The sequence below is a fragment of the Carlito syrichta genome, unplaced genomic scaffold (assembly GCF_000164805.1).
Source record: "Carlito syrichta isolate Samal-C Ts95f unplaced genomic scaffold, Tarsius_syrichta-2.0.1 Scaffold304553, whole genome shotgun sequence".
NCBI lineage: Eukaryota > Metazoa > Chordata > Mammalia > Primates > Tarsiidae > Carlito > Carlito syrichta.
This window is the reverse complement of record NW_007248649.1, coordinates 1,574,983-1,598,347: the sequence shown is the minus strand read 5'-3', so window position 1 is coordinate 1,598,347 and position 23,365 is coordinate 1,574,983. Positions and strand designations below refer to the sequence as shown.

Below are 23,365 nucleotides of genomic sequence, written 5' to 3'. Positions count from 1 at the left end.
CTCCAATCCACAGTTAACGGTCAGTGATGCCAAGTTGCTGGTGAACCCTTGGCAAAGGGTCTGTAAATGAGCAGACCATGAATGCTGCCTGGGGCCATGGCCCTTCCCCCAGTGAGTCCAATTGTCCTACCTTCCAACCAGGAAACCAAAAGCCCACTGCAGACTCTGGCCTGGAAGATAGAAACGTCCTTTTCTTCAACTACAGCAAAGTGACTCTTGTCTTCACTTCGGTGATCCAGTGAACCAATGGACATTTTAACTGGGAGATGTCAGTGGCTGAAAAAGCCCCCAGGGGATGTTGCTTGGCCCTGCCAGGGGTTCTGTCACCCCATAGACGCCAAGTAGGATGATTCTGCAGACCCACTGTGCTCTGTTTTGTGCTTATAGTCTAAATTATTTTAAGAAGTACTTATCCCGCGCCTTGGGAGGCTGAGGTGAGTGGATTGCCTGAGCCTGCAGGTTCGAGACCTGCCTGGGCAAGCAAGACCTCATCTCTACAATAAATCAAAAAATTAGCCGGGTGTGGTAGCGTGCGCCTGTAGTTCCAGCTACATGGAAGGCTGAGGCGAAAGGATTGCCGGAGTCGAGCAGGTCGAGGCTGCGGTGGCTGGGAGCGGCCACTGCACTCCAGTCTGGGCGACAGAGTGAGACTCCAACTCAAAAAAAAAGAGAAATACTTACTGGGTGCCCCGATGCAATGTCCTTTATTCAAATTTGGTTTAAATATTTGATGCTTAAATGTATTTGGGGGCACATACCAAAAAAAGTCTCTCTCGTTTTTTTTGGAGGGCTGGAGCATGAAGCAAAAGTATAATGAACTAAGAATAAAATTTACATTTCAATGGAAAATTCTGTAAAATTTGCAAAATGACGTCATTGCCAGATGGGAGGAGGTGGGGGAGGGATCCTGCCCCCTTTCGAAGTAGAAGGTCATGCCGTGCTTACTGTGGAATGCGAATTAATAGTTGTAACAGGCCGGGCACAGTGGCTCAAGACTGTGTAGTCCCAGCACTTTGGGAGGCTGAGGTGAGGGGATTGCCTGAGTCCACAGGTCTAAGAACAGGCTGGGCAACTTGGCAAGACCTTGTCTCTACAATAAATCAAAAAATTAGCCGGCTGTGGTAGTGCGTGCCTGTAGTTCCAGCTGTTTGGAGGGCTGAGGCAGAAGGATTGCCTGAGCCCAGCAGGTTGACACTGGGGTAGCTGTGAGCGTGCCACTGCACTTCAGCCTGGGCAACAGAGTGAGACTCCGACTCAAAAAAACAACAACATAGTTCTAACAACATTCTCCTGGTGTCTCCCGTGACACATCAATATGCAGAATACGTGAATGAGCAATTAGGAAATGGTGGCCCCTTTAATTCAGTGAGAGTGTTGAGGAGGAGGACTGAAACACAGGCTCTTTGTGAAAGCCATAAAATAAAAAGGTAGCAATAAAATCATGTGAAACCCGCTGGAAAAATTAAAAAGCCTTTTTTCTTTAGGTTTATGTGAGTAACCCCTTAAACAGCAAGATTAAAGGTGTAGGAAGGAGTCTGCTGGCCCAACTTGCTTATTTACTTTTTTTTTTTTGTAGAGACAGGGTCTTGCTCGATTGCACAGGTTGGTCTCAAACTCCTGGCCTCAAGTGATCCTCCCACCTCAGCCTTCCAAAGCATGAGTCACCACGCCCGACCCTCCAGATTGCGTATAACACAGGCAAAACCAGGTTAACATCTACTCTTATCCGTTGATGTCTGACCCAGGGATGTCCTTGTAACTCACTTCAGAAAAAGCAGGAAAGTAGCTGGGACTGAAATGTGATATAAAACCTGAGGTATGAGGCACCTCTGAAGAATCATCCCCCTTTCTTTTCAAATACAGAGGGTGCCAAAAAATGGATGCACATTTTAAGAAAGGAAAGAACGGTATTAAAATTGTAATAATGTATACTGATAACAAATCACATTTGGCTTCTGCAATTACAAGAGGTGCTCAAAGTGTCCAGAAACTTCTGATTATGGTGAACTAAAAGTAATATAGATAGTGTCTCTTAAAATGTGTCTACATTATTTTGGCTCCCCCGCATGCCTCCTCACTGCATTTCAGATAAAGCAACACCTCCCTCCCTCTCTGCACATTCCTGAGCCAGTCACAGCAGTGAGCTGCAATTTCCTAATGGTGACCTGAGCCAGAATGCAGGCCACGAGAAGCAGACCCAGACTTGCTGGGACCACAGAGGTGACAGAGCCCGGGCCAATGTGGAATGATGTAAGCCGCCGGCTCCATCGCCAGCCTGCATGTCAGAGGCTGACTCGTGTCTGCACAGGCCAGGGCAAGGCCTGCTTCCTGGGCGCTGGTCCTTGCACCCAATAGGTGATTTATCGTCCCTCCACCCTAACCTCCTCCCCCTTCTGAGTCTCCAGTGTCCATTATTCCATTCTCTCTGCCTTTGCAGGTCCTTAGTTTAGCTACCACCTGTAAGTGAGAACATGCAGGGTTTGGTTTTCTGTTCCTTAGTTCACTTAGGATGATGGTCTCCAATTCCATCCAAGTGGCTGCAAAAGACATTATTTCATTCTTTTTGGTGGCTGAATTGTATTCCACGTACACAGGTAATGGTGGTGGGTACACTTAAAGCCCAGACCAAAAGCTATTTGTACCCCCTAAACCTATTGAAATAAAGAAAAAAAGTGCAAGTCTGTGCTATCAAGAAGACACACAGCCAACAGCCTCATGCTGGCTCTCCAGCCTGCAGAGGGCAATTCCCCCCCACCCCCCCCCTGCATCCCAGCCTGTCTCTGGTCAAGAAACTGGACCCTTCCAGCAGGATCACACGGTCTCACCCACAGGAGCAGCCAAGAGAAAACACAACTCCCATAAACAGGAATTTATTAAACTACATGTTACATAAAAGAACATATAAATGGACCCTTAAATACATTCAGTTCATCTTGAACAAATTTACATAGAAACTTATTTACATTTCTCCATTATATACTTAAATTATTTTTCCAAGCTTACTACCAATAAAAGGTAATAGAATGATCACCTGCTCACACAGATGCACACAGAAGTTGTCCACAGGGCTAAGGAGAGCACTGGTTCCCAGGAAACTCGGCTGGTGAGATTTTCCAGCAACAACTCATTGGAAGGGGCTTTCATCTGAGCAGCCCTGGAAGTGAGGGCTTTGCGTTAAAGACACCGGGGGTGGATTCTAAGAAGCTGGGGCAGAGATGGGTCCTTGGTTGTTCATGTGACTTGGACTCTTGGTGTTGGAAGGACCCTTGGAGACCATCATGGAGGCTGTGGACTGGGAAACAGAGGCAGGGAGATGGGGTGACTTGCCAAAGTCACACAGCATCAGCAATAGGGCAGGGCCTGGGAGTTGGATGCCCAGCGTCCCTCCAAGGAGTCCCAACCCCTCCAGTCTCCACAAGCTTATGCCACTTCCATCACTCTCCACCCACCTATGAATCCTACAGTCTGAAGGTTTTTGTCTGCCTGGCTAAATCTATGACTTCTTGCCATGAGCATCTTCGTGGAGCCCTGGAAAGACGATTCAGGGTTGTCTGTACAAGAGGCTTTGTGGTCAGGTATCTCACTTCAACCACGTTTACCTTTGACATCCTGCTGACTAACAGAAGCTCAGAGTTTCCAGTGAAGCTGGATGAAAGGCAACAACCTATAGGAGGGGAACTGTGACCTTATCTACATGGGTTCACTGGAAACGCATCACATTTACCTAAATCCATCCACCTGCCCACGCTGGATTTAAAGTGGTGTTTAACTAATAATGAGCCAAATGGAAAAAATAGGAGAGGAGGGAAACTTTTAGAAAACAAAAAAGTTTCAAGAATTTCCCCATTTCCCAATTAGTTTCAGAGCAAAGTAGTAAAATAAGGTTTGGGTAGAAAAAGTACATATTTTCTTTTTGAATAAAGACTGATCCCTCCTCCCAGTTTTTCCTGATGCAGTTTCACTTTTCTTTTTTGGTCTGCTTTTAAAAACCTGATTTAGTTTTTCTCAGGGTTTAAAAACCACTGTACTAAGGAGGAAGAGATGTCAGCGTTGACAAGTAACAATGGGGGACAGACGAGACTCTCCAGGGCATATTAGAAAGGAAGAGAGGGCTGAGAGCAAGCAGAGAGAGGAGACGGGGAGAAGACAGACTGGGAGACAGAAGGGATTTCCCTTCCCTGCAACCAGATTGGACACAGGTCATAGCAGCCTTCACTCCATTTTATAAGAGATGCACGAGTGGGAAACATGGACTTGGAAGGACATGCTCTACTGGCCAGCCTGGATGCCTGCTCGTGTAGATCCAGCCCTTCTACACTCTGGAGAAGGTGGCATTCTGCAGGGCTGCCATCCACCGTGGGGAAGCCAGCCCCACGTCCCCAGGCTCACGTCCCTGCCCACAATATCCACCCTGACCACACAGAGCTTTGGACTTCTGTCCACCCAAGCCTGACTTTCCCTCCTGTTCACTCTCAAAGCCTCACTGAGTCATGCAGGGAGAAATGAGCAAGCCAGAGAGGCCTTTGGGGCTGGAGCCCCCCGGGAGGCTTGCAGACAAGTCCAACTGCCAGCCATGCGCAGTGGCTGCATGGGCAGGTGGACCCCTGAGGCCAGGAAACATTCTGATACCTTCAGATTAAGGATCCTTTTTTTCCTGGGAGGCATTTCACTCTACAGAAGGAACCAAAACTATAACAATATTTAATGTTTATAATATTAAAAATAAGTCTTAGAGATTAAAAAAAACTGGCCAGAAAAAATTGTTTTAACTTGTTACATAAAAATATCCCCTTGCATGTCCATCAGTCTTTCACATGGCCTTTGCTCTGGGGAGGGAGTTGGAGCTGGGGTCGGGGTGTGAGGGAGGGGCTGATCATCACAGTAGTGACTGGCCATGCATGCTGGGTTTGCACAGAAGTCAGCTCAGCAGGCAGTGGCCTATGCTCTCCCAGACTGTATCTTCGGGACAAGACCACTGGCACCAGTGGGCCACTGGATGTGCAATGAAGACGTCCAGTGCTGCTTCTTCACTCCAAGGTCAGTACTCACTCTCTGAGTCCCAGGAGGCAGAAGAGGAGGGCACCGATCACTTACACAAGGGGGTGAGGATTTTCCCCAGCGAGGTTCGACTGGAATCCTTCTGTCTGAAGGAGGCCCTCTCCCCGTCCCCTTTGCCCTTTAGAGGGGACTCCGTGTTGGCACTGGGGCCCTCAGTGGACTCTGGGCCCTTCTTGGGTGACCGGGCACTGCTGGCTCGCCTCAGGGTGCCGCTGTCCTTAAGGAAGGTGTCCTCGGGGCCCCCCTTCACCCTCAGCTGTCGCTGTGAGACTGTCCGAGAGATGCCAGGGGTTCTGGCCCCAGGAAGGGGATCCGGCCTCATGGACCGAGATGAGGAGGCCACAGTGCTCCGGGCAAAGCTAGGGACGGAGGTTGGGGCCCGGGGGACGCTGGGGGCCGGCGGCGTCTTGGGCTCCTCTTTGGGGCTCTCGAGACCCTGGGAGCTGGGGCAGCAGATCTTGTTTTCTTCGGGCTTCTGTCTGGGGACGTTCCTGAGGGGCTTGGCGCTGGGTTTCTTAAAGGAGCCCTTGTGCTGCAGGGGGGGCTCCCTCCCAGGGCGGGCACTGCTAGAACCGCTCCACCGCGGTGTCCTCTGCTCCTCAGACTCCACAGATGGCCTCCTGGGCGACGTGTCCGAGGTCCCCCTCACGGAGCTCCGGCGTGACCAGGGTGTGTCTGTGCTGCTGGGGGGCTCCCGTGGGAGCACCCGCGAGGAGGGCTCTGGCCGTCTCCAGCCCCCCGAGTCCCGGCTGGACCTGGAGATGGGCACGACCTTGCGCATGCTGGCATTCTCCGAGGCCGTCAGCGTGCGCACGGACTTGGGAGCTGCCCCCAGGCTCCTCCGGGCACTTCCGGGCTTAGAGGCCACCAGAGATGCATCCTTGAAGGAGTTCCTCTTGGGAGTTGTCACATCCTTGCCTTTGACGGACCTGTCCCTGGGAGGGCCGCTCTTGCAGCTGGGCTCACTCTTCACAGAGCCGGGGGCTGGCATTTCCTCAGCGGGGCTGGAGGATACCTGACTGCCCCCCATCTCCCCAGTTCCAGAGGACATGGAGACCTCCCCCTGCCCCCCTTCCTGTGGTTCCCCACCTCCAGGTCTGGAGTCGGTGCCCTCTGAGCAGTCCAGGGTCAGCGAGCAGTCGGTGGCATCTGAGATGTAAAACACAGGGCCCAGGTCTTTGTTCTCAGAGTCGCTGCCATCCATGGACACAGGGGCTGCATGGCTGGGCTGGTCAGGGGCAGCTCTGCCATCCCCTGGGGCTGGGCTGAGACTCCTCCCCTGGGCACCTCTGTCTGTGGGTGCCAGGCTGCCATTGCTGGCACTGAGGGGCTGTGGACTCCCATCCCCCAGAGACTCCATCTCCACTGGGCTGGAGTCACTTGAGGTCAGCTGAGCTGTGTCCTCTAGGGCCTGGGAACCCTGGAGGTTAAACTGGGCCAGCCCTGTCACCAGCTCATGCTCCTTCACCCCCAGAGCCAATGGCGAGGGACACTGTCTGGGTCCCAAACCCACAGGTTCGCTATTCCTCTTTAGAAGGGTGCTGACCCCCTTGCGCTGAACTCGGAGGAGGGCGGAGGCAGGGTCCTCAAGCCGGGAGGCTGGAGGCTGGCGCTGCCAAGCAGAGGGTGGGCTGGAAGCTTTCTCCTGGCCCTCCGAGGCCTGAGGTTTGCCGGCAAAGTTGGAGTCGTGGTCCCGTGGTTCCCTAGGCTCCATCCAGGCCAGCGTGGGCCGGGGCTGCCGGGGGCTGCTCCGGGGCAAGCTGTTGAACTTGGTGGGCTCCTCGGGACGGCGGGTGGCGCTCTCCAGGAAGGTCAGCAGCTCGCGGTCAGCAGCGGTATCCAGGGAGAGGCGGAAGCGGCGGGTGTTGGGGGGCCGGTAGGAGGGGCTGATGGGCCTGGGGCGCAGGAAAGGTGGCAGGTCCTCCGCACCCCTCTTGGTCAGCAGCTCCACGTCGTTCTCACTGCTGCTCCGGCCAAAGGCCCCCAGCTCACCAGATGCCCAGGAGCGCCGCTTCTGCTCCAGCTCCTTCAGACGCTGTAGCTGCCTCAGCTCCTGCAACTCCCTGTCATGGTTGTCCTGCACAGGAGCGGGGGAGAATCCGGAAGACGCCTGAGACATGCGTGACCCATGTGCAGCTCCCAGAGCCTCCTGCCCAAAGACCCAAAGAGAGGCACACGTGGAGGAGAGCCCTGGATCGCGTCCTGCACTGAGAAAGAGACTGAGTGTGCATGTGTGTGCATGTGTGCGGAGGGAGGGCAAGGCCCTCCAAAGCCACTGGGGAGCAACCGAAGGGCAGGGACACACTAGGCCTGGCCCCAACAATCTGTCCACAGTTCTCAGCTGCTCCTCGGACCTAACTTTCAGCTTTCCAGCCAAGGCACTGTGTGCTCAGTGCAGACGGTGACTTCACACATGCATGCGACCTCAACTCCAAGGAACACCAGCTTGGTGTGTAAGCAATATAAGGCAAAGAGGACTTCCAAGAAAGTGCGATTTAGGCAATGGCACAGAGAAAAATACTGTGAGTATTTTAAGGGGGAGCCTCAAATTGTACTTCTGTGTTGCATGGCTCTGTCTGCACATATATGCCTGTGTACACACATGCATACTCATGGGCAGCACATTCTTCTTGGCAATAATTTGGATGCATAAATGCATACTGCCCAAGATATCAAGACATGCCTTTCAACTCTGCTCTCTGACTGCTCCTTGGTAAAGAAACCCCACAGTCTGGGCGCAGTGGCTCAAGTTTATAATCCCTGCACTTTGGGAGGCTGAAGTGAGAGGATTGCCTGAGCCCAGGGGTTTGAGAACAGCCTGGGCAACTTGGTGAGATCTCGTCTCTATAATAAATGAAAAAAATTAGCCGGGCATGGAAGTGCACGTCTATAGTTCTGGCTACTTGGGGGCTGAGGTGGAAGGATCTACTGAGCCCAGCAGGTGGATGCTGGGGTGGCCATGAGCGTGCCACTGCACTCCAGCCTGGGCAGTGGAGTGAGACTCTGACTCAAAAAGAAAGAAAGAAAGAGAGAAACCCCACAAATGCTATAGTGACTCTGCCCTCACGCCCCAGCCTGTTCCCACAATCAGAGAAGAGGAAGAAGAGCAGGTGTGCATTACACATCCCTCAGCCCCTACACCCTGCTCCAAAGCACCCAGCCCTTCCCAGCAAAAGTGCACCAGAATACACACATAGGCCAAAGCACACTTTGCCACTTGGCTGTGCACTTTAAATGTATTTGTGTCATGTAAATATGTGGACCTCACAACCCAAATCTGTTATCGTTAACAGTTTGTATTCGAAAATCAATTTCCTCCAGTGATGAACTTTTCCTTCCAAGTCTCTGTGAGGCTCTAGCCGGGGACTCTTGGCTCCTCTTGCCACTCTGGCCTCAGCCTCCCCCAAAGTCCCCAAGCCCGTCAGGCCTTCTGCTTTCAAGGCTGCCTATGGAGGGGGCGGAGTCGGCTCCTGGATCTCAGGACAGCAGGGCTGACAGCGTCACACAGGTGGCCTCATGGGCCGGGAATTAGGGCCTCATGAGGAGCCAACTTGGCCTTGACACCCACAGCTGAGCTCACTGCTTGGCCGGAGGAGCATGAACGTGGCCATGGGCTGAGCCTCCTTTTCTTAGCTGGAGAGAAAAAGGAGGGGTTGAGAATGCAAAGCAATTCTGGGCTTGAGGGAAACAGACCAGTCAACTACAGACAAATGTGCATTTAAGCCATGGGGGAGGAAGTGACTCCCAAGACTTTCGTTCCTCACCACCTTCCGAAGTGAAGGTGAACATGAACAGTGGATTTGCTTTTAATTGTCAGATTAAAGTTTTACTTGCAGAGTCAAGCAACCCAGAGAATATTCTGGCCTCTACCCTGAACCCAGAGATGACTGGGATTCGGGCTGAAAGGCAAGAAACATAACTGTTGTACTCAGGAGAGCAACTGGCTTCGTCGACCATTTGAGACACTGTCATCCAGGCACAATCCTGGCTCACTATAGACTCCAGCTCCTGGGCTCAGGCTATCCTTCCACCTCATCCTCCTGAGTAGCTGGGAGGAGGTACAGGTGTGCACCAAAATTTTTTACATTTTTTTTTTTTTGTAGAGACAAAGTCTTGCCATGTCACCCAGGCTGGTCTCAAACTCCTGGACTCAAACAATCCTCCTGCCTTGACCTCCCAAAGTGCTGGGATTATAGGCGTGAGCCACCACACCCAGCTGATATTTGAGACTTTTTGTTTGTTTGTTTGTTTTTTGAGTTGGAGTCTCACTCTGTTGCCCAGACTGGAGTTCAGTGGCCGCTCCTGGCCACCGCAGCCTTGACCTGCTGGGCTCTGGCGATCCTTCCGCCTCAGCCTTCCAAGTAGCTGGAACTACAGGCATGCACTACCACACCCAGCTAATTTTTTGATTTATTGTAGAGATGAGGTCTCACCAAGTTGCCCAGGCGGGTCTCAAACCCGTGGGCTCAGGCAATCCACTCACCTCAGCCTCCCAAGGCGCGGGATTACAGGCTGAGCCACCGAACCCGGTTTATTTGAGATTTGTAAAGGCTGTTCTAGCCCAGGACAACACGGCTACCATCACGGGGAAAGGAGGGCCTCCCATCGCAACAGAAGCCTCCCAGAGAGAGGACATTCTCTTCCGGGGAGGAAGAGAGAAGGACACTCAGGATCTTCAAGAGATTTTTCAATACTGCAACTGCCGTCACAGAGACACTTTCCTAACAAAATGCTTTTAGGACATTCATGTGAGTGCTGGTGTGAGTGGTAAAGGAGTGCCAGCCTCCTGATGGCACATGGGTCCTGGGCTGGGACGGTACAGTCACTTCCCGGTGATTGCAGCCCAGAGCCTGGTAACCCCACCTGTGCCGGGCATTCCGGAACCCATGGAGATGCTGAACTGTCTTTCTGCCATGGGCAGAGGAATAGGTAGCGGAGAAGAAAAATAAAAACCCAAACAGCTGAGAACACAGAGACGTCGCCAGTCGTACCTTAACTGCTTTGTTGAATTTGGTACAGAAGTCTCTAAATATCTGAAAGCATTCGTCCAGTTTCATGGTTTCTTTGTCTTCACAGAAAAAATCTATAAGGGTGTGGGCCTCGTCCTGCAGTTCTTGTTTCCAGTGCTCTAGTTCTGTCAGCTTTTCTATGGCAAACTGTGGAAAAACAAGCACACACTGAGGTCAACACGGGCAGCTGACCGGGCCTCATGGCAGCCGGACTGGGAAGGCACGCTCCTGGGTTTCAGTTTCAGGGCTCAGGGACAGGAAGGCTCTATGCAAGGCCAATGTGCTCAGGGCCGAAGGAAAATAATTCAACCCAAACAAAACCTTGGGGAAAGCGAGCCAGACACTTGTGTGAGACCTAGAGGTGACAATGGACTGAAGAGTTTTCACCTGTAGAAGGCCACTAGCAAATGTTCACCTTTAATGTCATTGAAAAAATTACCAGGGTATACAGTGGGCTTTATCAAGGAAGACCCATTTTGGAGCTGTTCTTCCATGTCTATAATAGTCAAGAATTTGCCTTAAGGTCTGTGAAGTGACTTGCTGTATTGAAGAGTCGTCACTGTTGTCCTGTTGAGAGGGAGTTTAAACTTAGTCCCAAATGGGTTCTGTCGGGGTCAGGATCACCCCCTGCAGGTCTGAAGCCCTCATGACTAAACCAGGGGTGCAGATCCAAGTCAGCCAGGACTGGCAATAGTCCATGCTCGTACCCCACCCTTGCAATGCCAAAGGTTTGGAGTGGACCCGGCACTAATATTTTATTAAACCTTCCCAGGAGATTCTGATGGGTCCCCATGGTTAGGAATTACTGTCCTATACAAGTCCACCCTCTGGACTTCCTTATTTTCTCCTAATTCTTCTAGGACAAATAAGTCTCTGAGGCCACTAATGATTCTGGTCCTGTCTCAACAAGGTGGTGGGAATGAAGGAAGCTTGCTTTCCTCCAACGGATTCCCCAGCCTTTTGGCATGGTAGTCACCATGTCCACGGGCCACAGGCACACTTTCCTGATGGGAATTCAGTGACAGCTGGCATGCTGAGCTGTGGGAGGAAGGAGCATCGTGCGGCAGGATGGAGTATTTGGAATCACACGAAGTCTTACATTGCTTTCTTGTCTACTGGGGAATAACGCTTATACAAACCTCAGAATTTATTTATAAAAAGTCATGTATTTATTCTTACATGCTTAAACTTCAATCACCTTCCAAGTACTCTCCATTTGATGCAATACGCCTATCGAGATGCTTTTTCTACTGCTCAAAACAGTTTTGGAACTCGTCAATTTTGATGCCTTTTAGTGCTTCTGCCATTTTTTTGTTCCACCTCTCCCACATAGGCAAAACATTCCCTTTTGAGGACGTTTTTCATCCAGGGAAACAAACAAAAAAAGTCGCTCAGGGTGAAATTGGGTGAACAGGGAGGGTGGGGCATGTGGCCATGCTGTTTTGGGAAAAACCACTGAACATTCAGGGCAGTGTGGGCAGATGCGTTCGTAAGTCACCCATAATGAAATGGGAAAACGTGTTGAAAGAAATCTCCAAAAAAAATTCCCTGAAGCCAGACACAGCCTCTCACAACAACACCAACTGATACACTGATGCTGACGGGTTCCGAGACACTTACCTAGTGGGGGAAGCCTGTACTACAAGGGGCCTGTCCTTCAAAAGATAATTCCAGGTTTTTGGGGTCTCCCCTTGTATGAAGAAGGAATGGAGGAAGTATGTTACTTCATGAAATCACCTGTATCATGTTTTTCTTTTTTTTTAAAGGTTCATATTTGAAAAACTACTCTTTAAGTGAAGAGGGCATGGGCCTAGAACATGGTAAAGCTGTAAGATGCTCATCTTCCAGGAGAGGAACAGCTGCCTGAACGTGCCTGGAGGGGACGGAACCTACAGAGAAATTCCTACCCACTCCACCCCACTTTCCCCCTTAAACGCCCTTTCCTTAAATCAAACACATGCAAGAGGCCGTAGAAAACCAGAACTATTCAGGAGACCAAATACCAGAGAAAGTAACCATCTGAGTCAGTAGCCCAAGGCAGCGTGCGCGTTCACACCGTATTTTTCTTTACGGAGACAATGGTATTCATGAAAGGATAAATCTTTGCCTGTCATTCTTCCACAGGAGGAAAGATGGATTCCAGCCAAGAACAGCTCAACTGCAGAAAAACAGGCCCCTTGAAAAGAATCTACACAGGCGCTTAGCCCCGCCTCCAATGTCTCATCGTTGGCTCCTGTGGGGATGGACAAAACACCAGGAGGGAAAAACTTAATCGTGCTGAAGTCATCCCTCGGACCTGGGAAATGGAACATTCTGAACACGGATCTGAATGATGACCGTGATCGGAATTGTCTGCCACGAGTGCCACATGGTTAGGACCACCAATGAAAAAGTCCAAAGCTGCACTGGCAAGGTATGAATGACAATAGGTCAGCAGCTGTGGTATCAAATTCAACTTCACATCTCTAAGCTTGCCTGCCACAAAGTTCCAACCAGTTCTTCTCCAAAGGGTCAAAATACTGAATGAACTAGGTCTGTAAAAATGTATTTGTTCCCGTTACCTTTCTGCTCAAAAACCTTGAATGGCCAGGCTCGGTGGCTCAGCCTGTAATCCTGCACCTTTGGGAGGCTGTGGTGAGTGGACAGCCTGAGCCCGTGGGTTCAAGACCCGCCTGGGCAGCGAGACCTCATCTCTACAATAAATCGAAAAATCAGCCAGACGTGGTAGCGCACGCCTGTAATTCCGGCTACTTGGAAGGCTGAGGCGGAAGGATCGCCAGAGCCCAGCAGGTGGAGGCTGCGGTGGCCGGAAGCAGTCACTGCACTCCAGTCTGGGCGACAGAGTGAGATTCCAACTCAAAAAAAAAAACAAAAAAAAACCTTGAATGGTTCCCGAGTGCTCATAGCATAAAGCCTAGTGCTCAGACTGGCATTCAGAAATCTGCGTGGGTTGGTCCTATCCTACACTGAAAATGTTTATCTCACCTATTCAAAAAGAAGCTGAGACCAGGCATGGTGACTCATGCCTGTAATCCCAGTGCTTTGGGAGGCCGAGGCAGGAGGACTGCTGGAGCCCAGGAGTTCGAGACCAGCCTAGGCAATGTAGCAAAACCTCATCTATACCAAAAAAAAAAAAATTAGCTGCACATCGTGGCATGGGCCTTTAGTCCCAGTTACTCGGGAGGCTGAGATGGAAGGATCATTTGACCCAGGAAGTCGAGGCTGGGGTGAGCCATGAGTGTGCCATCACACTCCAGCCTGGACAACAGAATCAGACCCCAACTCAAAAACAAAAAAAAAAAAACAACTAAATTTAAGAAAGAAAAGTACAGCCGGGCTCGGTGGCTCACCCTGTAATCCCGCACTTTGGGAGGCTGAGGTGAGTGGATTGCCTGAGCCCGCGGGTTCGAGACCCACCTGAGCAACTTGGCGAGACCTCATCTCTACAATAAATCAAAAAATTAGCCGGGCATGGTAGCGCATGCCAGTAGTTCCAGCTACTTGGAAAGCTGAGGCGGAAGGATCGCTGGAGGCCAGCAGGTAGAGGCAGCTGTGGCCAAGAGCGGCCACTGCACTCCAGTCTGGGTGACAGAGCGAGACTCCAACTCAAAAAAAAAAAAAAAAAGAAAGAAAAGTACAAAAAGTAACTGTATGGAGCATTTTATTTACAGAAAGAAAAACGACAAACAGAAAGAAGAGCTTAAACACAATTGCTTGTTGTTGAAAAGCAGTCTGGAGATGAAATAAGGCAGAGCTGTTCTTCATCCTAAAACTTTCTGTACTAATACTTAGTATGAGATGTCAATATTTAGTGTAAAAGCTGGGTTCAGTGGCTCAGCCTGTATTCCCAGCGCTTTTGGAGGCTGAGGTGAGTGGATTGCCTGAGCCCACGGGTTCGAGACCCTTCTGGGCAACTTGACGAGACCTCATCTCTACAATAAATCAAAAATTAGCCAGGCGTGGTAGTGCATGCCTGTAGTTCCGACTACTTGGAAGGGCGAGGCGGAAGGATCGCCAGAGCCCAGCAGGTCGAGGCTGCGGTGGTGGGGAGCAGCCACTGCACTCCAGTCTGGGTGACAGTGAGACTCCAACTCAAAAAGAAAAAATTATTTAGTGTAAGAACATGGGGAAATGAAATCTCCAAAAGTTTAATCTGAATGTGTGATGGTCCTTATGACTTTTTTTTTTTTTAGTTGGGGTCTCACTCAAAATGATGATGCAGTGGCACAATCAATGGCTCACCATAGCCTTGAACCTCCTGGGTTCAGGTGATCCTTCTGCCTCAGCCTCCTGAGTAGCTGGGATTATAAGGTACGCCACCGCGCCTGACTAAATTTTTGATGTTTTGTAGAGATGAAGTCTTGCTATGTTGCCCAACTGGACTCAGGCAATCCTCTTATCTCAGCCTCCCAAAGTGCTGAGATTACAGGCATGAGCCACTGTGCCCAGTCAGGTCCTTATTCTTGAATCTCTAAATTTGTTTTATGCATCTAGCTGTGCTTAGTGTTTAGAATTTTTGTGGTGGGGGTGGTGGTGTTTGCTTTTGTTGCAACTGAAAAAAATCTGTGCATTTTAATAAGAAAAGTAGTTTGGTTATACTTAAAAGAAAAGACAGGGTACATGTTTTATAGTAAAAATAAACTCACAGAACAGCCCAACAAAATTGAGTGTCTGCTGATGTCAACGGAAGCTCCTAATATTCGGAAGTCCCTGAATTAATGAGTGAAGGCTTCAGCTGGCACGACCTTGGGATCACGCTGTTCCTCCCCAGTGCCAGGGCAGCGCTGCCATGTGGATTCTGCCCCGGGTCTCACAGCACGAACACACTTAAGGCGGCACACCATTTCGCTGAAGACTAAAAGCATGAGACGGTGCCACTTTTTTTTAAAATAAGGAAGATAAAAGAAGTCTGTCAGACTATGTGATTAGTGAGTCACAATGAGCTGTCACAAACATGTCCACTCTGCTGTTTTCTGTTGATGTTATTCGGAGCAGCTCCTGACACACCCTGTGGGCCCGATGTGTTCTGGGTGTTGATCGGCACAGCTAGCGTGTTTGCTGCTCTCATTATAAAACATGCCAAAACGCGGCTTGCTGCTTAAGATAAACAAGTGAAGAAACGACAGCCCAAGTTCTCAGGTGTCTTGATGATTTCTGGGGAGTTTCATTCTGTCATCCAAACCTTCGATTGGTTTAGAACCAAAACTTGAGTGGCCAGGGGCAGTCCGAGTGTAAGCTCCAAGCCAACAATTCACTCACTCCACACCTTTTCACTTCATACCATTTCCCTACACACCATTTCCCTACACTCCACAGCTTTTCACGTCACACCATTTCCCTACACTCCACAGATTATCACTTCACACCACTTCACTACACACCATTTCCTATGCACCACAGCTTTTCACTTCACACCATTTCTCTATACTCCAGATTATCACTTCACACCATTTCACTACACACCATTTCCTATGCACCACAGCTTTTCACTTCACGCCATTTCTCTATACTCCATAGATTATCACTTCATACCATTTCCCTACACACCATCTCCCCACACACCGTCTCACTACACAACATTTCCCTACACTCTAGTTTTTCACATCACATCATTTCCTTACACTCCATAGCCTTTCACTTCACACCATTTCTCTACACGCTATTTCCCTATCCTCCACCGATTAACACTTCACACCACTTTGCTACACCCCATTTCCCTATACTCCACAGCTTTTCTCTTCACACCATCTCCCTGCAACAAAGTGCAGACTGGGCGATGGTAAACAGAAGCCCAGTCCCTGGACGTGTATCTTAGGTTTAGACCATACCCAACACTCTCAGCAAAGAATGGGTATTGCAAGTACAACGCTCCTTTTCCTAACTTGGGGGAAAAGTCTGAATGGGAACCTGTTGCATCCACAAATACACCCATGCAGAGGAGCCAGACTCGGCCGTGCTGCTGGAACAAGTGACAGGGACTGATTTGAGTCACCTACACACCTGAAGGAAATCTTCCATCTGCTGACAAAGTTCACCATCCCGCTGGATGTTTTCTTGTAGCGATCTCGTCCTGACAAACAGCGAGTGCAGTTCTGCCTCCGTGTTATCCAGAGATAATCTGAAAGGAGAAGCAGAGAGATGGGAGTTGGCACAAGGAAGCCATGTGTTACGCGGGCACATCACACGAGACCAATCGCGGCTCAACCCTGGAAGCAGAGGGGGAGAGCTGCTGCCATTGCATTATTTGCATTACCTTGTGTTTAGATCTTGCATGCACCCTCATGGCCACCCCAGTGTTGACCTGCTGGGCTCTGGCGATCCCTTCACCTCAGCCTTCCAAGTAACTGGAACTACAGGCATGCACTACTGTGCCCAGCTAATTTTTTTTTTTCTGTTTAATGTAGAGACGAAGGCTCGCCAAGTTGCCCCGGCTGGTCTCGAACCTGTGGGCTCAGGCAATCCACTCGCCTCAGCCTCCCAAAGTGCTGGGATTATAGGCTGAGCCACGGAGCCTGGCCATGTGCTGTTTTTTTAAGAGGAAACTCCTTCCCAAAGATATACACTGGCTCAAAGCAAGCAGGCTGTAACTCTGCTGGTGAGATAACCAAAACCATAGGACTTGGAAAGTCTTTCATAAACCAGGTCTGGACACCTTTATGCAATAAGCATTGAAAAATAAAAATCAGGGGTTCAGTGCAGTGGCTCACGCCTGTAATCCCAGTGCTTTGGGAGGCTGAGGCAGGAGGATCATTTGAGGTCAGGTGTTTGAGATCAGCCTGAGCAACATAGTGGGACCCTTGTCTCTACAAAAGATAAAATAATAAAATAAAATAAAAGAATGAGCCAAGGCGTGGTGATGCATGCCTATAGTCCCAGTTACTTGGGAGGCTGAGGTAGAAGAATTGCTTGCGCCCAGAAGTTCGAGGTTATGGTGAGCTATGATCACCCACTGCAGCAGAGAGAGAGAGAGACCCTGTCTCTAAGAAAAGAAAATAAAAAATAACCTAAAGGCCAGCAGGACTCTAGGATACGTATGCTTTAGCCCACAAGAAGGCAGGCAATGTTTGTTGCTAATCCTGGATGATGATTCTGTCACTCTGTGAAGTGAGCAGGTGAAGCCTGAAATCTACAAATTAGGATGCATTCATGCTTCCACTGTCAATTCTAATTTGTGCGTGTGTGCAATAAAGTTTCTCACCTTCATCGGTCATTGGCGACCAACTGAGATCTGTTTGTACTTCACAAGTATGCTTCACCTTCCATTTCAGGTAAACATACCTTGCTGAAAAGGGTTTTTCTAAGGCAATATCTGGCTAAACATCTGATGAAATCCAACCAGAAACACCAGTTCAAAAAACATAATCGTTAACTCTCTCTCGACTCTTAGAAACATTTCTCCACTAGTCAGAGTAAAAATATGCCCACACGAATTTCTTTTAGTAATTCAAAACCAAAACAGTTCATATCTTGTAAGATGTTCATTCTTTTTGGAGAATGATCTGGTGATCTGTAAACATGAATCACGAACTGTTCATACCTTTGAAATGATAATCCCACTTTGAGAAAGACATGTAATCACAGTCAGTAACATCAAGATACTGACCAATGACAGGGCTATGAACTCTGGTCCCTTTGTTTATATGCATGTGGCTCACAGCTGTCAGAGTTGGACAGAGTCACTCCATACGTATAAGACATAAACTACGTGGATGCATGATGTGGTATGCTGCACCAGCTCATGATAGCCAGCTGCTTTTCCCAATCTGCTTTCAGTAATGCCACATGGACAGTGTGAAGCCAGCCACCGTAGTGGTGTTTACAGCAAGGAAATTAGCAAATGCTACAAATCAGGGTGCTGTTGTTTTTTTTTTCTCTCAAAGAGCTGTTTATCAAACATTTACCAGATGAATATACTATGGATATGTACCATAAATTTAAAAACAACTCCAGCCTAGGCAACATAGCAAGATCTCATCTCTACAAAAAAAATAAAAAATATTAGCCAGGCATGGTGGCACATGCCAGTAATCCCAACTACTCAGCAGGCTGAGGTGGAAGGATCACCTAAGAAGCCTAAGGGATAGAGGCTGTGGTAAATAGTTACCCTGCCACTGCATACCAGCCTGGGTGACAGAGTGAGACTCCAACTCAAACAAAAAAACTAAAAACAAACAAAATCCACACAGAACTCAGAAACAGCACATACGCACAGAAAACAGCTACATTAAAATCACATCTTAATCAGGATCAGAAGCAAATTAGAGTTATGTCAATGGAGCTTTATGTTTGGTAGATACTTTTCTGAAAAGCTGAGTGACTAATTTAAAATAAAAACCTCTCCCAACTCTTGGTGTGGTTCCAACCCCTGTTAGTGCAACAGAAAATAAATGTACCAAGTTAGAGTATACAAGTAAACAGTGAAGTACAGCAGTGAAAGTGAGATTGATATATACCAAATCCCAAGGTAACAAGCTGTGTTGTTTAAGTTCTGTTCTGGGGTGTGGAGGGATCTGAAGGTCTTAATCCATATTTTTAAATACTGATAAGATTCGTTAGAATGACAATTTTTTTTAGTGTAAAAATAAAAATTAGGCAGGGCGCAGTGGCTCACGCCTGCAATCCCAGTACTTTGGGAGGCCAAAGTGGGAGGATCACTTGAGGCCAGGAATTTTAAGACCAGCCTGGGCAACAAAGTGAGATCTTGTCTCTACAACAAATTTAAAAATGAGCCAGGCACGGTGGTCCTAGTAGTCCTAGCTACTTGGGAGGCTGCGGTGAAAGGGTCAACTGAGTCCAAGAGGTGGAGGCCGTGGTGAGCCATGAATGTGTCACTGTCCCCCAGACTGGGCAACAGAGACCCCAACTAAAAAAAAAAAATAAATTAAAACACTTAGATTCCACACTTCTTTTGTTAAGCAAATGAAAAGAAAGTCTGAAAGTTCAACAAGACAAAACTTTTTACAGTTCAGGCTGGGATCCAAAAGTTTTAAGTATTCGTCAGTTTTCATAAGAAGGCAGTTAAAAAAATCCTGAATTCTCACAATTCACTTCCAGTCTTCTTTGCTTACCTAGCAGTCTCCTGAACATGATGTAGTTTTTCTGAAAAGTTTAGAAGAATGGCATCTTTCTTTTGGGCTTCCTGAAACAAAAACAGAATTTTCTCTCACTGTAGGGATAAAACCGAAAGGAAATCATTTTCTTAGGGCTTAAAATTCACTGCTCCTGTTTTTAAACTTGATACATACATTCCAGGCAATTCACTGAGATATGAGCTCTAATATCCTTAGTAAGTTTTACCAGAACACCCTTCAAGACACATTTAACTCCCCAGAGCAATGGATTTTGACATGAAATACAACTCATGTGCATGAACACTCAACAGAAGGTGCTAGAGCTTAGCAGGGCCCATTGTTTCTGAGAGAATCCAATATATCCTGCTTAAACACAACCCTGCCTGTGGGTATGCCTTTACGTGACTGAGATACCTTCAGCTGTTAAACCAGTTTGCAGACTGAATTTAATCAGAAGGTACATACGCCATGGAGGTGTTTGGATTCTTCACCTGTTCATAGGGTAAGAGGAAGGCTGGTAGGATGGGAGCAGTGACTGACCCAGGAGCCTTTCCCACGTGGGCAGGGACCGAGTTATATAGAGCACGTAGGCCTGGAATCCAAAAGAGGTCTGCTGGAAGACTACCTACAATCCATGCTAGACAAGGAACACAGTTTCGTCTTTTCACACCTGAAAGTTAACTTTTCAATTACCTGCTGAGTTAAACACGACCCTTGTCTTTTACAGGATATAGTAATAATGGTGTGTATCCGGCTGGACACCATGGCTCACTCCTGTAATCCCAGCACTTTGGGAGGCCAAAGCAGGAGGATTGCTTGAGCCAAGAGTTCGAGATCAGCCTGGGCAACATAGTAAAACCTTGTCTCCACAGAAAATTTAAAATATGAGCTGGGCATGGTGGCATGCACCTGTAGTCCCAGATACTCAGTAGGCTGAGGTGGAAGAATCGCCTGAATCCAGCAGGTTGAGGCTGAGATGAGTTGTGATTGTGCCACTGTACTCCAGCCTGGGTGACAAAGGGAGGCCTTGACTCAAAAAAATAAATTAAAATAAGATTTAAAATAGAGTGTGTATTATTATTTATGGAGAGCTGACTATATGACAAACATTGAGCTCAGCAGATTCATGGAATTTGCTCCTTCAGCGCTCTCAGTTCCACAGTTTTGAGGTAAGTTATCACTACTTCCATCATCAGATACAGAAACTGAGGGTCTTCAGATTTAAGGAACTTGTCTGAGGAAGTACAGCTATAAAGGACAGTCCAAACCTCCCAGTGCTGTCCCATTCTCTGCTCAGTCCTGTCCCATTCTCTGCTTTGTCTATGTCACTGATGTCAAAACAACAGGGTGATTCAATAAAGGAAAAGTAAGTCAGTACGAGTAGTTACAATCATTTACCGGCATACAGTCCTTGGCTGATTTTTCACTTTGTATCTAGTTATTGTGCTGTTACAGAGATCCAGTCAGCGAAGGAAGCAATAGATAGTCAGACCCCAAGCCCTGTGCTGGCAGTGCGGCACCCAGTGCATGGCTCACAGAGAAAGAGAGTGTCTTTCCACACACGCTGGCCACAAGTCTAGTCAACTCCATACCAGAAATACCCACAAATACAGTCCTCTGCTCCCTGTGTGGATGGTCATCACCTTCCTCAATCCTCACCAGACAAAGCTAACCAACTTCCACCAAGACACATCCCTATCACTAAAGATCTCCCTCCACTCCAACCCAGCCTCCAAACTGCCTTATTTTCCTAAAAACAAAAACAAAACATCGGTCAAGCCATTATGCTATGCACAAGTCTCTGCTGGATCCCTGCCGTTGAAGCATGAAATCCTAATTCTTCACCTTTGGCCCTGGACTCCATAACCGGCCTCACCAACCTCTCGTCCTTGTTCCCCCAACATCCCTCCAGCCCTAGAACCCTAGGTGCAGTTCAACTCAGGAATGTGCAAACAGTGCTTCTGCAGACAGAACCTTCTAGAACTCACCAGGCCCTTTCCTAACTCTGTCTTATACCACCTCATGCCTGCGAAAAACTTCATCACTTCCACAGGGATCCCTGCATTCTCCCTGGGTATCAATGATTTCCACATACCTGTGCAACAAAGTGCAGAAGATTCATCCCAGGTTTGTTTGCTTTTGTGTCTGCCAATTTGAGCAAAGAAGACAGTTTAAATCCTACCGCATTGCCAGCATACCCTCCCTGAAGAAGACAAATCAAGAAAAAATTATATGTATGTGTACACACACACCTTTAGATGGATGAAGAGGATTGAAATACAGCATTTCAACTTTCTTAGATTCTACTTACGGCATTCATGATATTCCCAGCCTGAAGCACCAAGTGTAATATAGAATGTAGCTCCTCACACGACATTAGCTCTGTCAGAAAGAACATACCACAGTACCTTAGAGAAGCCTTCAGTTTCAAGTGCGCAAAAGACAGCACATGCATGAGGCAAGCTGTGGCCCTGAACTGCATATAAAACTGAAAAAACAGGCCAGGTGCAGTGGTTCACGTTTGTAATTGCAACACTCTGGGAGGCCAAGGTGGGAGGATTGTTTGAGACCAGGAATTCGAGACCAGCCTGGGTAACATAGCGAGACCTCGTCTTTATAATCAAAAACTTAGCCAGGCATGGCATGAGCCCATAGTTACAGCTAGTCAGGAGGTGGAGGCCTATGGTAAGCCATGACTGTGCCACTGCACTCCAGACTGGGCAACAGAGTGAGACCCTGGCTCAACAAAACAAAACAAAGCAAAAACAAATAAAGCAGCATATTTGTGTGTAAATGGCCTCACGCAGCATTTTGCCACTGGCAATCTGTGTCATAGTGTTTAATTGGGAAGCAAACATGTATGACAGTTAAGTATCACAAAATAGTTCAATAATGAAAATTTCCAAGTAGTGGAAGGCATAAAATCCTAATGAAAAGCAGTGTACTGTGTTACAGTTGACTTTCTTCTTAGCAGTCATTTCTGCTTTTCTCGTTTGAGTCCACTAATCTTTGAGACAGTATTTATGGAATACGATAACTAGTAGCAAGCAACGTTTTGCTCAGCCAATGAGTTATGAAGAGATAACAAAGTAAACAGGTTGGGATGACATGTAAATAACTTGCAAAGCACCGACTCTAAGGGCCCAGGCACCCAGAGAACCTTTCCATTTTATTCAAAGCTACACATTTCATTTGGATTGACTGAAAGTTTTAAAAAAAAGAATCTTATCATTAATATATTGGTAAGCTAATTCTTGTTTAACTTACACATTTTTTGTACACCTACACAAAGAAGCAAATTTTTAGATATAGTCAAAAAGCTGAAAGGAAAAAATGATTATTAAAAGTATACTATATATAGATAATAAAATGTCATCTATGATATTTTTATGCTAATATTCCCCATTAAGACTGGTATTACTTTCAAAAAATTACATTTGGATTTCTGCCTGTATTATGTTATCTAAGAAGGCCAGTTTTGGAAGGGGCAACCAGATAAGAAACGTTTCTCCTGTGCCCACAAATTTGCATTGCTCAACATGAAAACATATTCTTCCAGAACAATCCTTCCAAAGTTGCTGCAATAACATTGCTATGGATAAAATTTTAGAGGGACTCTATACTGAAAGAAGAAGACATCTTTTTGCTTCTTAGTCTCCTCTCTAATATGACAAAAATATGACAGGCCAAAGAGAAAAATTTTATCTCAACACAGGCCGGAACAACTAAACAGGAAAACCAAATAGGAAGAAACAATTCTACAACAATAACTAAAACTCCAGAAACTGACCAAAAGGAAGTCAGGCTGGCACTGATGAATGCTAGAGGCCGTGAGGGCGGGAAGGCCTACAGGAGCCTGGGAGACGCGGGGGAGGCAGTTAGAACTCTGCCAGCATCCTCAGTGCCAAGATGCCAGAAACCCAAGTTCCTGCCCCTGAGGAGGGGACATTAGTGAAACTCTGAGCAGCCAATAATTTCAAAAGTTGTTCAAAGACATGTTCAAATGACCCATTTGCCCTTCTCAAACTTAAATAGCCACTGGAGTTGGAGTCTGGAGGAAGAGTGAGTGGGAGAAGACACCACAGAACAAAGACATCAGGAACCCTGGCAGAAGAGGTGTACTCTGAAGCCTGAGATGAAAGAAAGGTCCTTTAATGCAGTGGTCCTCAACCTTTTTGAATCCAGGATTAGTGTTGTGGAAGAAAATTGTTCCACAGACGGGGGTGG

General features: G+C 47.8%; 1 protein-coding gene across 1 annotated transcript in view; it reads right to left on the bottom strand.

The window, feature by feature from the left end:
• Positions 1 to 5,086: 5,086 nt before the first annotated feature.
• FHDC1 (FH2 domain containing 1) overlaps positions 5,087 to 23,365 on the bottom strand; it is a 37,628-nt gene continuing 19,349 nt past the window's right edge. The window contains exons 6-11 of the mRNA XM_008060177.1: positions 21,450 to 21,520; positions 21,234 to 21,341; positions 19,136 to 19,206; positions 16,068 to 16,185; positions 10,050 to 10,214; positions 5,087 to 7,135 (exon numbers count right to left, since the gene is read on the bottom strand). Of these exons, the coding sequence (XP_008058368.1) occupies positions 5,087 to 7,135; positions 10,050 to 10,214; positions 16,068 to 16,185; positions 19,136 to 19,206; positions 21,234 to 21,341; positions 21,450 to 21,520 (2,582 nt within the window). The remainder of the gene's footprint in view (positions 7,136 to 10,049; positions 10,215 to 16,067; positions 16,186 to 19,135; positions 19,207 to 21,233; positions 21,342 to 21,449; positions 21,521 to 23,365) is intronic.